The sequence below is a fragment of the Arvicanthis niloticus genome, chromosome 14 (assembly GCF_011762505.2).
Source record: "Arvicanthis niloticus isolate mArvNil1 chromosome 14, mArvNil1.pat.X, whole genome shotgun sequence".
NCBI classification, from domain to species: domain Eukaryota; kingdom Metazoa; phylum Chordata; class Mammalia; order Rodentia; family Muridae; genus Arvicanthis; species Arvicanthis niloticus.
Genome location: NC_047671.1, coordinates 7224354 through 7239310, shown reverse-complemented (window position 1 = coordinate 7239310; position 14957 = coordinate 7224354). Strand labels below are relative to the sequence as shown.

The window sequence follows — 14957 nt, the reverse complement described above, 5'->3', positions numbered from 1 at the left end:
TCTTCCACAGCACTGTTCATCATCAGAAACCTGGAGGCAGGAGTTGATGCAGAGGCCATGGAGGCATTTTGCTTACTGACTTGCTCCCCATGGCTTGCTCAGCCCGCCCTTATAGAACCCAGGACACCAGCCCAGGGATGGCACCACCCACAACAGGCTGGAACCTCCTCCATCGATCACATAAGAAAATGCCCAAAGGCTTGCCTACAGCCAAATCTTATGGAAGCATTTTCTTAATTGAGGCTCCCTCTTCTCAGATGACTTTGGCTTGTGTCAAGCTGACATAAAACTATCCAGCACATTTACCAGTAAGTCCTGTCTCTACCACCTCATCAATCACATGTGCAGAGACTGAAGGAAGAGCCAGGAGCTCCTTCTCCCCAGTAGCAAGGCCAGTTTAAGACACAGGTTTCCTGATGATGACGAAAACTCAGCCCTCTGGCCAGCACTGAAAGAGCAAGCACTACAAAAGAGAATTTTGTATTCCTTCAAATATTTCTGGTGGCTCACCATCCAAGAAGAAGCTGAATGTAAATGTCCAAATGCCAGAGAGGTGCTCTCCCTCACAGCTGGTAAATCCTCTGCAGAGCCATAGGGAGATCCATCATAAGTACATCACCCTCAGTGTTCTCTGGCACCTTTATAATAAACTTCTACCCTGGAGGACACAACTAGCTGCCTTAGCAAGCTATGCAGAGATTCTGAGAACAACCCGTCTGGCACACGTCCTCAGCTACGCACAGCATCATCAGCAAGGATGGGAGCATAATGCAAAGGTGTACTACAGACCACTCAGAACTTTGTGAAATGTGTCACAGTCCATGCACAAGTTTCAAATAATTATTCCCAGCTCTGCTTTAAGGGACACAGGACACAAGGGCTAGGTCTCTCCATGCTTCCTTCAGGTCAGGAATGCCGGGATTTTCTTTTACAAATGTATGTACACATATATTATAGTAATATAAATTAACAAGTCCAATCAAGTCTAGCAATGCGTTATAAAAGAGAAAACAGCAGCCGGGCAGTGGTGGCGCACGCCTTTAATCCCAGCACTTGGGAGGCAGAGGCAGGTGGATTTCTGAGTTCGAGGCCAGCCTGGTCTACAGAGTGAGTTCCAGGACAGCCAGGACTACACAGAGAAACCTTGTCTCAAAAAACCAAAAAACCAAAAACCAAAAAAGAAGAAAAAAATTCATTCCCTGGAGACTGAAAGGGAAGCAAACTTCTGTCAGCACATCTACCCAATTCCCCATGGGAAAGATCACCAACACAGTAAGAATGGAAACAGCAGTCGGGTGTGATGGGCACACCTATAATCCAAGCACTCCGGAGGATGACTCAGACCTTCATCCAAAACCAACCTATGTGAAGAGAGACCTATCTCAAAAATAGTAACAGCAGCAACAAAATGAATTAGCCAAATATAAGCGCCTGTAATTCTAGCATTTGGGATGCAGAGCAGGAGAATCAGAGCTGTCTGGGCTACACAGTGAGTTCTAGACAAGCCATGGCTATATAGGTATACCATGTTGCAAACAAAAAAAAGAACTCCAAAACTGCCACTGCTCTTATATAATAAAAATGTCTACATGGGAGCTGGAGACCTGTATCTCAGCTCAAGGGAGACTGGAGACCGTAGCTTCTGTTTGCACATACACTAATGTGCACATAGACCATATACAGACATACACATATATACAAAAGAGAGCTGTGTATCAAGGCACCAGGTCTGAGCAGAGTTCAATCCCTGGAACCCACATGGAGGAAGGAAGAAATTCAGCTAGTAATCCTATGACTAAAACACACACACACAGATAAATAAGTAGTACTCTAGCAAGTTCTTGTCAACATAGAAAACAAAATCATCTAGAGTCAAACTGCTACAGTAGAGACATTACAAGTTGCAGGATTCATATCAATAGACAAAACTCAATCACCTTTCCATATACCAACAACAAACAGGAAATGTAATCTAAAGACAATTCATGAAAAAAAAAAAAAAAGGATGATATAAAAGAGTAACTCCAACAGAAACTTCACAAGATCCTTGGAATCCAAGACAAGAGGGTCCAGAAGGAGGAAAACCATGCTCCCTCATGTGTATAAAGATACAATGGCGGTTAGTTTTCTTCATTATGCTAACTAGATGTAGACTCACACCCGTAAATGTGTCTGTTTCCTGAGAGCAGTAACTGAAATACAAAGACCCGCCCTGAAGGTGGGTGATGTGGGGGCAGAACTGCGGACGCTGGAGGCCCGGGCTGAATGAGAAGAGAGAAGGCAGCTGAGCACCAGCCTTTATCCCTCTCTGCTCCTGACTGACCTGTAGATGCAATGTGACTACCACCTCACATGCTGGCTGCAACATCCTCCCCACCGCGGTCATCTGTACTTTAAAACCAGAAGCCAAAATACTATCTTCCTGGCTTAAGTTGCTACTTTCAAAGCCTTGGTCATAGCAATGAAACAAGCAACTCTCTAGCTCAGTGGCCTGCAGACAGGTCTGTGAATATCTTTAATTTAGCACAAACTAGACAAGAACCATGATAAATCAGGTAAAAGATTTTATACCACAGGCTCCGAATTTGCATCCGCTCATTAGAAGCATATACACACAAATATGGCTTTACTCTTCCCTGTTCCTTACAGACCTTCAAAGTCAGATGCTTCAGTTTACTATCCCATTTCTCACCAAAGAGCGAGTGGCAGATCAAGGGGAACAAAAGAATTGTGTTGCAATGTTGGACTGAATGGGAAACCAGGCTCCCTACTCACAAGTCACCGATGAGACAATATTTACTTTATGGAAAGGATATGTCCAGAGACATATCCTTGGCCATGCTGCCCAAGCCTTGCAGTAAGTAACGTGGGAGATCTGTACTACACAGGATTCTTGGTGAGTGCCGGCTACTGTGAAAGAGCAACATGTAGCTCAGGGAGTCGACTGAGGAACATGCAGTCCACCTAGAGAGGTGCTGTGCAGCAAGGACGCTGACTCAGTCAGCCCAGCACTGCCCAGCTAGCAACATGTCATCCAACAGTCCAATGTAAAGATAGATCAGAATGACTTCAGTCAAGAGCCTCCATGCACACAGCACACAGAGGTCAGTCTGGAGAGCCAGCTGCAGAAAAGGCCCAGAAAGAAAGCATGTTTGTCGGAACAACAGGAACCCAACTGTGAAGCAAGATGACATCTAGAATAATGCAAGAAAGCTGAGCACAGGCTGGGGCAGGTGAAGAAGACCTGGAGCAAAGGAAAAGGGTAGGCATGGATACCCGAGGCTGGCAGCTGAGGTGGGACGCAGCTGGGAGCTGTCAAGTAGCAGCACCAGGAAGAATGAGGAGAGTCTACAGGAGGCTGGGAGACAAGGGACACAGGGCAAGCAGTATTCAAAGCAAGAGGTGAAGAAGCCCTGGATCTAGAGCTGGTAGAAGCACCCGGAGGAAACAGTAAGAAAACAAGGGCAGGCTGGACCCCGCCCTGGGACTGGTCACAGGAAAGAAGCCTTCTGAGTTAAGGAGGACATGAGAACTGAGGTGGCTGTCTGCCTTTTATTTCTCAACACCAGTCAACTGCACTTCAGCTTCAGAACATGCATGACGATGACACTTGAGAACAATGGGAGACTCACTTCCTAACAGGGGCATACACCATGGCAGTGTCTCAACGGTAAAGCATAGTAAATTACCAGGTAGGAACGGTGATTTCTTCTTCAGAATTTTTTTCTCTTTCTTATCCATCTTTTCAGGGCTTTCCTGTCCCTTTTCCTGCTCTGCATCCATGGGGTCAGCTTGCTCTGCAGAGACACTGGAGGTGTGCGGACTCTGCGTGGACACTGTAGACGTCTGAGCATGGCTGCAGTCGCTGGGAGGAGCTGCAACTGGAAGTGAAGACAGCCCACTGTTTTCTAAGGCTTGCTGAGACAGAACAAAACTATGAGGTTAGAAAAGGCGACACCCCAAATATGCCTACCAAAAGCTATCCCAAGATACCATAAAGTTTTACCCACAGAACACCACACCAAGAAATAAACTCTACAGATCCAAGAGACTGCTCACGCTAAGAGTACGATACCCCTTCTAGTATCTGCCATTTCACCCCACCCCAAAACATGTTATAAGTAGTTACATTTCTTAAATGAATGAAATTAAAAATAATTAACACTCAGAAATCTTATCTCAAACCACTTGGGCTGTCTTTAAACATATTTGGGATATAAATTACCTCAGGAACACCTTTAAGACATACCCAGTCCAGGGTTCCTGAGAAACCCCCAACCAACTTATCATGAGGTACAGAGAGAAGAGGACTGCCTTGTTGGAGGTGAAGCACTTCTGCAAACACAGCACTCTGGCCCAGACATGCTGGCTATGCACACACCGATACATGCCTAGGACACTCGAAATAGTACACCTGCACCTCAGGATTAAAGAGGTATTTCTTCCAACTCTCTCAACAGGACAAGCTTTAAAAAAATATCTACCCTTGTCCAATCAGTTCTGGTATAGAATAATTTTTAAAAGTTTCCATTTTTCTTAAATGTACAGATTAATGAACCATCTAGAGCCAGCACTTCCTGTTGGTAATCACACAGGCATATTTTCTTTTATGTTACCATTTCCAGTGTAGCCACATCTTTAACCAGTGTCTTTGCATCTGTCCTGCTCACTAACAAACTGACTTCTGAGACCCACATGTGAGAGTCTTGCCCAGCAGGTAAGCATGCTTCACCTGGAGGATGTCCTGGTTGATGCCCACTGTCACACTCAGTTGTCGCCCAGACTGTGGGGACTGCTGTGCCTCCACTGGCCCTGGCTCAGACAGTTCCAGAAGCTGCTGAATGACATCAGTCACTGCCTGAGAATTCTGCTCACTAGACACTGATGAGACCTGGGCTTCCACCTGCTGCAGAGGCAAAGTCTGAAAGATCGTGGCCTGGAACACAGCAACATTTTCATTAAAAACACAACTTCCAATTTAAACACAAAATACATTAAGGGAACACCCCTTAATGGCATTAAAAGCTATTGCTTCTCAAACATAAATTCAAAATGTAATTCTTCAATGATTTCTGTGAGTTACAACTTTGCCTCTTAAAAAAAACATACTCAACAAACCCTTATATAACAGTCTAAGGGTTCTCATGAGGGATGGTGGCTACCAATGCCCATGTGTGCCCATTATCCACCAAAACAAATGACTAAATTAAAAAAAAAAAAAAAAAAAAAAGCATACCGTTAAAGAGAGACAGAGAAACAGAGGCAAACAGGGAAGGAGGTTGGCACAGTCAAAATATTTAACACATGTCTGAGATGCTACAGCCAAGAAAGTTCTGGAAAATGCAGCCTGATTCTCACCAGAACTGAGGAAATGCCAGGCCCAAAGGCACTTAAGGGCAGTGCAAATTGTCAGCTACACACGGTAGAAGCAGACATCCTGTCTACACTTGCAGAATGCACGTGACCAGAGGTAACCCTTCACAGTTAGCAGTGAGATACCCAGACTCACTGCTCAGTTACAGCAGTGTGCCACAACAATGCATGTACTTGTCAATAACAAGAGAAACTGGTACTGAGACACAGATTGGGAGGGCACTGTATTTCCTCTGTTAGTTTCTATATGCCTAAAACTGCTGTAAAAGTAATTTTAAAGCTGAGTAGTGTTGGTGCATGCCTTTAATCCCAGTACTTAAGAGGCAAAAGCAGGTCTGAGAGTTTACCAGTCTAGTCTACAGAACAAGTACCAGGACAGCCAAGACTACAGAGTGGAACCCTGTCTCAAAAAAAAAAAAAAAAAAAAAAAAAAAAAAAACAATAACAACAATTTTGAAATAATAATAAAGAGCCCTCTTGCCATTCTCCATAAAACCAATGGAACTTACCTTTCAACAATGAACAAATGAGTGAATGAATGAATGAATAAATGAGTGAGTGAGTGAGTGAGTGAGTGAGTGAGTGAGTGAATAAAACCCCAAGGGCCTGCCTCTACCAAAATCAAAAGAACAAACTATCTGGCAAGACTCAGGGCACTTTTTTATGGCATTTAGTTCCTGAAACTACAGTTTTGTGTGTTGTGACAGCATACTTAAGACAAGGGTCCCATGGAAGAGGGGAAGGAAAGAACATGGCACAGAGGGTGGGGAGATGTGCAGCCAAAGCCATGTCTCTCTGACAGATGCAGATGCTGATGCTGACACAGCCTTTACACTCACAAACTTGCTGAAGCTGGGAGTTATCTGCACAAGATGGGCACAAGACTGAATCCCTTCTGTCTTGAAAAGAAAAAAAAAAAAAGACTGAATCCCTCAACTTTCATTATGGATGAGGGAGAGGCCTATGAGCCCCACCACCCACTAGGGGATGGCTGGCAACTAATAGTTGTTTAGTTGTTGTTGTTGTTGTTGAAGGAGGAGGAAGAAGAGGAGGAGGGGGGAGGAAGAAGAAGAGGAAGAGGAGGAAGAAGATGAAGAAGAAGAAGAAGATGAAGAAGAGGAGGAGGAAGAAGAAGAAGAAGAGGAGGGGGAAGAAGAGGAGGAAGAGGAAGAAGAAGAGGAAGAGTAAGAGGAGGAGAAGGAGGAGTGGTGCAGCCATGACTAAGCTGCCCTGGCTCCAGTAAATAGCTCCCAGCCATGCTGAGGCAGAACTCCAACTGAACTCAATGGCCACACACAGAATGAAAGCACATGAATAGAAAGGTAGCTAGAGGAAATCGTTCTAGTCAGAGAGGGAGGCAGCAGAAGAGGCAGGTGGAGGGAGTAAGGATGACGAAGGTTCAGTAAACATATGGAACTGTCACACAATAAAACAACAGGTTCCTTGGTGAGGTGGCTAGTCTTGGTTGTCAACTTGACTACATCTGAGAACTAACTAAAACCAAAAAAGGGCTGACACACCTGTGAGGAACTTTTGATTAATTAAATCATTTGCAGTGGGAGGATCTACTTCTAATTCAGACCTTTTGAGCTGGAAAGACCCACCTTTAACCTGGGCCACACCTTATGCTGGCAGCCTGTATATGGACATAGAAGAAGACAGTCTGCTCTCTTTGCCTGCTCATTCTCACTCTTGTTAGCAAATGCATTCCTTCACTGGCCTCAGAGCCTATGTCACTGTGACTCCAGTATAACTGAAGACCAACTGAGACAACCAGCCTCGTGGACTGAACAATTGCTGGATTCTTGGACCTTCTGTTGGTAGACAGTCATCAGAAAACCTGGACCATAGCCTGTAAACCACTTTAATAAATTCCCTTCAGATAGATAGATGATAGATAGATATTCATTCTATAATCTCTATTCCTCTAGAGAACCATGATGAATACACTTGGTTACATGCATGCAAAGTACGTCTTCACTAACTATGCATGGAAATCTGGCTTATTTTTGTCTTCTGAGACACAAATAGGGAGCCAGAGATGGCCAAGAGTCGTGAAGGAAGGAAGGGAGGAGATGACACAGCAGATCAGATGCAGCAAGGACTGGATTTCAGAGAAAAGTGCCTCACTCAGGAACATGAAATTTTTAAAAGAAACCACCACATTGTGGATATAGCTCTCTGCTGCATGCGTGCTCTCTCTTTCCTTCTCTCTCTTCATCTCCCTCTCTTACATACACACCACATACAAATTACCGTCCAGATTATTTAGTACAGCCATCTTTGATTTTCACACTACCAAAGAACTTGGTAAAACTATTATTTGGTTACTGACACAACTAAAGTAATAATTTTAATAGTGAATCCAAAAACAGAATTTTTAGATTTCATAATTGTTTAACCATTTCTCTAATTAAAAATAAACTAGGAAATTGTCCCTAGCTACTAAGCTATGAGAAAAGAAACCAATCCCAAGGAAGGACTATCACATTTCCAACCCAGTATTAAGTGGCACTGGAGGGAAGGAGCCAAGACACTAGCACCACACACTCATGCACTTTGTAGTCAACTCTTCTAATGACACCACATCGCATGCTTAGATTTGGCAATTTATCATCAATTAATAAGGTATGCTAAAAGTAACTAAATAAAGCTAAGTTATAAAATCCTAAGGAAAAAACACACAAAAATGTCTATTTCTATATGTACATTTGCGTGCGATTGTGTTTTTATGGGTAATGTCTGAGTATGCCTGTCTGTACTTGGAGTTACTCCATTTCTAAATACATGTACTAGAAAGTAGAACTTGGTATCTCAAAAGCTAAAAGACTTAGGAAAAATTATCACTGCCACATAAGAAAAAGAGAAATATTATCTACAAGGTAGACTAACTCTTGAATTATAATATAAACAATATTTAATGGTTATTAATAGCATTGACTGCAAGAATTGAATCCCATAAATTATTAATATATTTTTCTTAGTTTTACAGGTTTACATAAAAGCATAAATCAAGACTACATAACCATTACCCTGAAGTTTAAAGATTAATTTTCATTTATTAAAAAAAATAGTAGCACCTTATTTAGAAAATCTTAGCTGCACTTTTTGGTACTAAATACTTCATTTGAAAATTTATATTTAAAATGAAACTTCGGGTTTGTTTTTCCAAAACCCTTCTATAAACCAAATTATTAAACTTACCGTTATAACATGCGCAGTCTCTGTAGAACTTGTAGAATTTGGGGGTCCACCCATATGCATCTTGCTGATGTGAGTATTTAAGCTGCCTAAGCTTTTAAATATGCAGCTACATTCTGTGCAGTTATAGGTAGGCCCATTTTTTACCTTAAAAAAGAGAAACATAGTTTTTCAAATCTTTGGGTAATAGATAAACATATTTAAGTTACAGAAACGAAAATTTACCAGTCCATTCAGAATGAGATAATTATATATCCCTAGCCCTGGGGTATGATTTGTTTTTGTTTTAAATTAGATAGCTTGAGAATCAATGATACCACTTTTTAATCAATGTTGCCAGCTTAAAATCAATTAAAATCAGTGTTTCCTTAAATGAGAAGAGGCTAGGATTGGAGAAACACACTTTTCTGTTATCATAATTTAAACATCAAAATGTCATCGTATGTTCTCAACTTCTTAGAATGCCAAGGAAGGCGGGGCACAGCTGGGGATATCACTGTCAACACTAAACTTCGGGCCTAACAAGCAGACATGGTGGACTGGTAACAACTGAACTGTAAAAAAAGATTAAAGAATTAAAAAAAAAAATGCTAAGTTTAAAATCTATCCATGATTACCCTTTACAACTAAGCCAGAAATAGACCACAAATAACATTAAAATGATTAAAAAATCTATAATCAGAGAATATATCCAGAATATTCTCTATTTATTATTCAAACCTAACGTTAGTTATCACCATGGTTATCAGGCAGGCTTGAAAATATATAAGTCATCTCTAACCTAGAAGAAGACTTCCACTATTATTTGTACTACCTCATAAGAACCAAATGTAAGCCAGGTGTGCTAGCACACACCTTTAATCTCGACATTTGGGAAGCAGAGGTAGGTGGATCTCTTTGAGTGTAAGCCAGCCTAGTCTACCTAGTGAGTTCCAGGACTGTCAGAACTGCATAGTGAGACTCTGTCTCAAAATGAAAAACAAACCCCCCCCCCAAAAAAAACAAATTTAAGACTATGAACATCTCACAGGATTAGTTACCACTTTAAATGCATCTTTAGAGGCCCTTCCTAGAGTAGCCCGTCACAGGACAAGCCCAAGATGCCCCACTATACATACTGCAGTCCTAACATGGGGCCTCAATGAGAGATATTTCTGAAATAGGCTACACAGACTCACAAGTATTCCTAAGTGATCAACTCTACTCAAAAGCAACTTACCACAACAATTTTGATGTCCCGCATACTCTTCAAAGCTGTAACATAATTTCTCAGGGCAGCCATTAACTTGAGAGACATCTACAACACTCTGTGATAGTGCTGAGAGCCCAACCCCATGCTCACCTCTGAGTGGACCCTCTGAACATGAGACTGCAGGTTCCCCTTCTGAGAAAAGGCTGCAGGACAAAAGGCACAGGCATGTGGCTTCTCTCCTGTGTGCTTGATCATGTGGGTCTGCAGTGCCCCTTTCTGGTTAAAAGCTTTTCCACACTCACTGCATTTGAAAGGCCTTTCACCTAGTCAGAGAGAAAACGAATTGGTGTGAACATTTTAGAATGAGACAACTATGAAAGGTGTCCAAAGTCCAGGCTTCAACCTATCCCTCAACCAAAGCATCTCCTAGAGGTGCTGAAGTCATAGACTACAGGCGCCTCAGAAATTTTCAACCTGTTTCAGATGAACCTTTCCATATCCCAAGTGAAGCCCATGGCAGTTCTTACAGGGCCACTCTTCCATAGCTGTCTCAGCCTACTTACTCCCACGTCAGCCCTGCTGGCTGTCCCACCTACTGTCTACTCCAGGGCACGGCCCCATCCATCCCCATACCACCACCACCACCCCCCTCAGCCCCACTGCTTCAACCAGGCCCTCTATGGGCTGCTCTCAACTCAACAGAGGAACTCTTTCTGAGATCACAAGTCTGGTTTGTTCAGTGCTTCCACAGCTTCTCAGTCTCACTCAGGTCTCCTCACACCACCTGCTCTCTACTCAACCTTCTTCTGTTTCCTCAAAGGACACAGATGCACTGAAGGCCTTTGTCACCTCTGTGTGCCCATCCTCCCTGAGAACCCACACAGCTCACTCCTTCATGGTTCTTCTGGCCCTGGCACAGTAGTCCTACAAGAGTGACTTCTCAGTCAGTAACTTTTGACAACTCACTTATTATTCAACTTCTCTTACAATAAATGCTCCAAGAAAGAAAGGTTTCTAAGTGTCTGTTCATGACTCTAAACTAGCTTCAGTACCTCGCACATACTACTATTCTTCTGTAGGTTTTCATTCACTGAATGGATAACAACTTCAACGTCTAGATAATCCGATAGATCCCTACTTCTCTTAACTGACCTGAGGGTTAAGTAAGTTACTGAGATGGGGTGATCCTAGAGAAAAGATATCACTGGGGAGGAACAGAGAAGAATCTCAGCAAGAACTGTGGGCATGGTGTCCTTATCAGAGACAACACACGTTTCCTGGATGGGGTTCATAGACTCGAGGGGTAGTCCACCAGAAAATGACCAAATCATGTCATCACATGCTTAGTAAGGTATGTCCATTCAAAGACCATGCAGAGAGCAGGTGAGCTTTCTATTTAGGAACATTTTCAACAGCCTACCTGTGTTCAAGCCTTGCAGGCTAGTAAGAAGATGCTGAGGACTACATGCAAGCTGCCTTCCCCAACATTCCATGCCCTCAAGAAACTAGCATGACTGCATGTAATCAAAAGCTCAAAGCCAAGAGCAGAACACAAAGCAAAGTGTACAGCAGCACTGGGCCTGAGGGTGCACTCTTCTGACAGATGTACAGGAAAGGGGGCAGACATCAAACTCAGAGTGTGTAAGATCTGAGAAATCAGTTCCTACTTTGATTAACCCTTCAATCTATTTTTTCATTTGAGGAAGATAAATTTTAAGTTCTATCACATTTTTCTTTTTGAGACAGGGTTTCATGTATCCCAACTGGCCTCAAACTTACTACAGAGTTAAGGATTACCTTAAATTTTTCTTTACTCATTTTGAGATATGGCCTTATTATGTATCCCTCTGGTCTAGAATTCCCTATGTTGACAAAGCTGGCCTTGAACTCAGGTCCACCTGCTTCTGCCTCTAGAATGTTGGTATCAACGGTGAGCATTACCACCCCTGGCTGACCTTGAACTTTTGACCCTCCTACGTCTACCTCCCAAAAGCTGGATTTCAAGCATGCAGCACCCACACCTAGCTCCTGTACTATCAGGAACTGATCCCAGGACTTTATGCAGAGTGGACAAGGACTCTACCAACAGAATTATGTCCCTGTGCCAACCTTTTAAAGATAGTACTTTTTCTTCCCTTGCTCTAAGGAATATAGAAGGATGCTCTGAAAATATCAGCTTTATACTGGCAAATAACTGAGGTAAGAAATTATCTGAGTGATTTTGTAATACAGCATATGAGACATTTCATTAATACACCAAAAATGGAAAAAAGCAACAAAGCGTAATCAGAACTGGTCAGGTAAATGCAGTCGCCAACCAAACAGCTCAAAGTTCATGTTGTCTTTTCACTATAAATGAAAAGCAAATGGGAAGAACAGGAAACAAGGGCAGAGCGTGGATCACTATCATTCTAACATGTATTTGCCATCTCCTTCATCTTTCTTTAGCACAGACATGTACATTACTCACAGTAGCAAAACTGTCCTGTACAAAATATGAGAGAATATTCAGTTGTAAACACTGAATTCATTTCAAATATTCAAGCAAGCCTAACAAGCAAACAAAATACGGTACAGAGACATAAGGATTTTGTCACCTTAATGCTATTTAGTTGGTTAGTTGGTTGGTTTTGAGATGTAGTGCCTCAACTGTAGACTGGGCTGGCCTGGAACACACTATGTAGCTGAGCTATCCTCAACCCCTCATCTTGGTACATCAGCCTCCCCAGTGCTAGGGTTATAGATTTATACTGGCATGCTCAAGCACCTTATCACTTTATAGTTTACTTCATTAAAGCCAAATTAGCACAGCAAACACAGACCCTCTGCTGCTTTGCTTTTTTAGATCTAAACTAGCCCAGGTGCTACACTGGTCTAATTACAGGTGCCACACAAGTAACCACTATACTATACTATCAGCTCCAACTGACTGCAGCTCACCAGAGCCCACTTTTCTACATTTGGCATTTATAGTTTAGGACAACTACATGGCAGTCACAGGTTCACCATCGTTTCAATGAGAATGACATTAGGAAGAACAGCTAAGTGCACCAAGGCTGTCTAGCACAGAACAGGAGCCCGAGCTACACCACAGCTCAAACCAGGCACAAGCCCTTCCATCGCGGCAGAGAAGCCACCTGAAAGCAAACGTCTCTCATACCTGTGTGTATCCTTATATGTCGAGTTAACTGACTGGGCTTTTGAAATGTCTTTCCGCAGTGTGGACATGAGTACGTGAAGCTGCTCCTGTCAATGTTCCGATTATAAGATCTTGTACCTGATGCCCTAGTGCGAGATCCGAGGGAAAACATTTAGAGTCATCTTCCTCACATTATAGCTTCAAAGTAAAAATACTGCCACAAAGTTTACCTGACTAGTCATCAAAATATGTTCTAATGTCTGTGTTCAACATACAAACACAAAAGCACATATTTATTAGTCTAATGATATAAATTTCATTTTTTTTCTATGTCTGATGACAAGAGAAGCTTGGTTTGTTCAGATCCTCAGTGATTGGGGAGCAGAGGCAGAAGGCGTCTTTTAAAGCACACCTTGTTGGTTTAATCAGACAGGCCCATGTAGATACAAGTTCTCCAACGCCAAGCCCAGGCTCTCCATAGCTCTGTGCTCAGCAGCACCTGGACACTGACAAACGTCCACTTCACGTCACACAGCCAGACAGCTGACTCTTTACTTGGCCGCTCTGGAGATTGTTTGGCCAGCAGCAACAGCCAAACATATCAAAAAGGACCCTGCTTCTTCCCAGGTCAAGAAATGGAAGTTCCTTACGTATATAGGTTTAAATATTAAGAGATCACACAAGACTCTTCAAATCCATCTTCAAAACCTGCTAGTTTTACTTTCAAGCATCTCAGTACTGTCAAACATGTCTTCTTTCCATCACCAACACACCTGCAGGAGAGCACTGCCTATCCACAGCCTCCTGGTGCCCTGCTACCCCCCCTGCCAACACTCTCTGAGGAAAGCAACCACCCACACATTTCCAATCCCATAAACCACACATTTTACACACATGGATACAGACACTTCTGGTCCTCCTGCCTCCATGCCCCTACTGCTTAGAGTAGACACATGCACCACCACATCCGGTTTCTATAGTGCTAGGGACTGAACCCAGAACCTCAGGCATGGTAGGCAAATACTCTAACAACTGAGCGACACTCCCAACCAACATTGTGTTTTTAAAGTAATAGTAATAATGAAATAGCAATACATGCCTCTAAACCTAGTATTCAGGACGCAGAAGCAAGAGGATGACAAATTTAAAGTCAGCCCAGACTATGCATCAAAATCCTTTCTCAAAAAACAAACCAAATCAGACACTAAAATAATGGAGATATTAGTCAGCAGTAGGCAAAATGAAAGTAAAAGAGACAAGGTAAGACCACCTACTCAGTTCCCCTGCCCAAAGTACAAGCCTGGGAGTAGATCACATGCTGCCCAGTGTTTATATACGTCAATATAACTGGTATCTCTTCCAGCCTGGCATGGTAGCAGACTAAATTGATGATACAACTGCTAAACAATCACTGACACTGTCCTTCATAGTAGCTGTCTAAATCAGCTGGTGACAGGCACGGAGGCATATACCTGCTGTACTAGTACTCAGAGGTACAGGCAGGAGGATCTCCATGAGTAAGAGGCCAACCTGACCTATACAGTAAGACACTATCTTTAAAACAAAACAAACAAACAAAAAAAAAAAAATCAAAAGCCACATATATAAACAAAAAACAAAAAAAACCACCAGAAATAAAACATCAGCTCAGTGAAAAGGATAGCTGACTGCCACCTTAGGAAAGGGAAGCACAGCAGCCACAAGAGCCTCCTCCACTCTTTTTTTTACTAAGAAACAAGACTCCTCTCACCAGGGCACAGAGAGCACTGGGGCAGGAACAGTAAGAATTACAAGCCAGAGGACGAGCAGGGTGCTGTGAACCAGATCTCCTAGGCAAGATGTGGCCACTCATGAATTCGCAACGGTGTGGTTACCTGCTTAGGATCTGTACACCACTGAGTCTATCTACTTTCCAAAACAGATGGAAGAGGGCACATGAGGCCCTGGCCCTCGCTGAGGAGCTGCTGGCAGTTAATGGCTGGTTTTGCTTCAGAAATGTAATCACTAGTAAGCAGCCCATGATCCAGTAAATAACACCACAATCATGCACAT

The 14957-nt window shown here is 42.8% G+C and overlaps 1 protein-coding gene across 9 annotated transcripts in view; it reads right to left on the bottom strand.

Annotated features, from left to right (window-relative positions):
- Znf236 (zinc finger protein 236) overlaps positions 1 to 14957 on the bottom strand; it is a 93645-nt gene that overhangs the window by 59955 nt on the left and 18733 nt on the right. For 8 of the 9 annotated variants that reach the window (XM_034517859.2, XM_076912359.1, XM_076912365.1 and 5 more), the window contains 5 exons: positions 12927 to 13051; positions 9917 to 10089; positions 8578 to 8721; positions 4733 to 4936; positions 3690 to 3918 (listed from right to left, as the gene is read on the bottom strand). In XM_034517859.2, the coding sequence (XP_034373750.1) occupies positions 3690 to 3918; positions 4733 to 4936; positions 8578 to 8721; positions 9917 to 10089; positions 12927 to 13051 (875 nt within the window). The remainder of the gene's footprint in view (positions 1 to 3689; positions 3919 to 4732; positions 4937 to 8577; positions 8722 to 9916; positions 10090 to 12926; positions 13052 to 14957) is intronic. The other variant, XM_076912366.1, reaches the window with a different exon arrangement.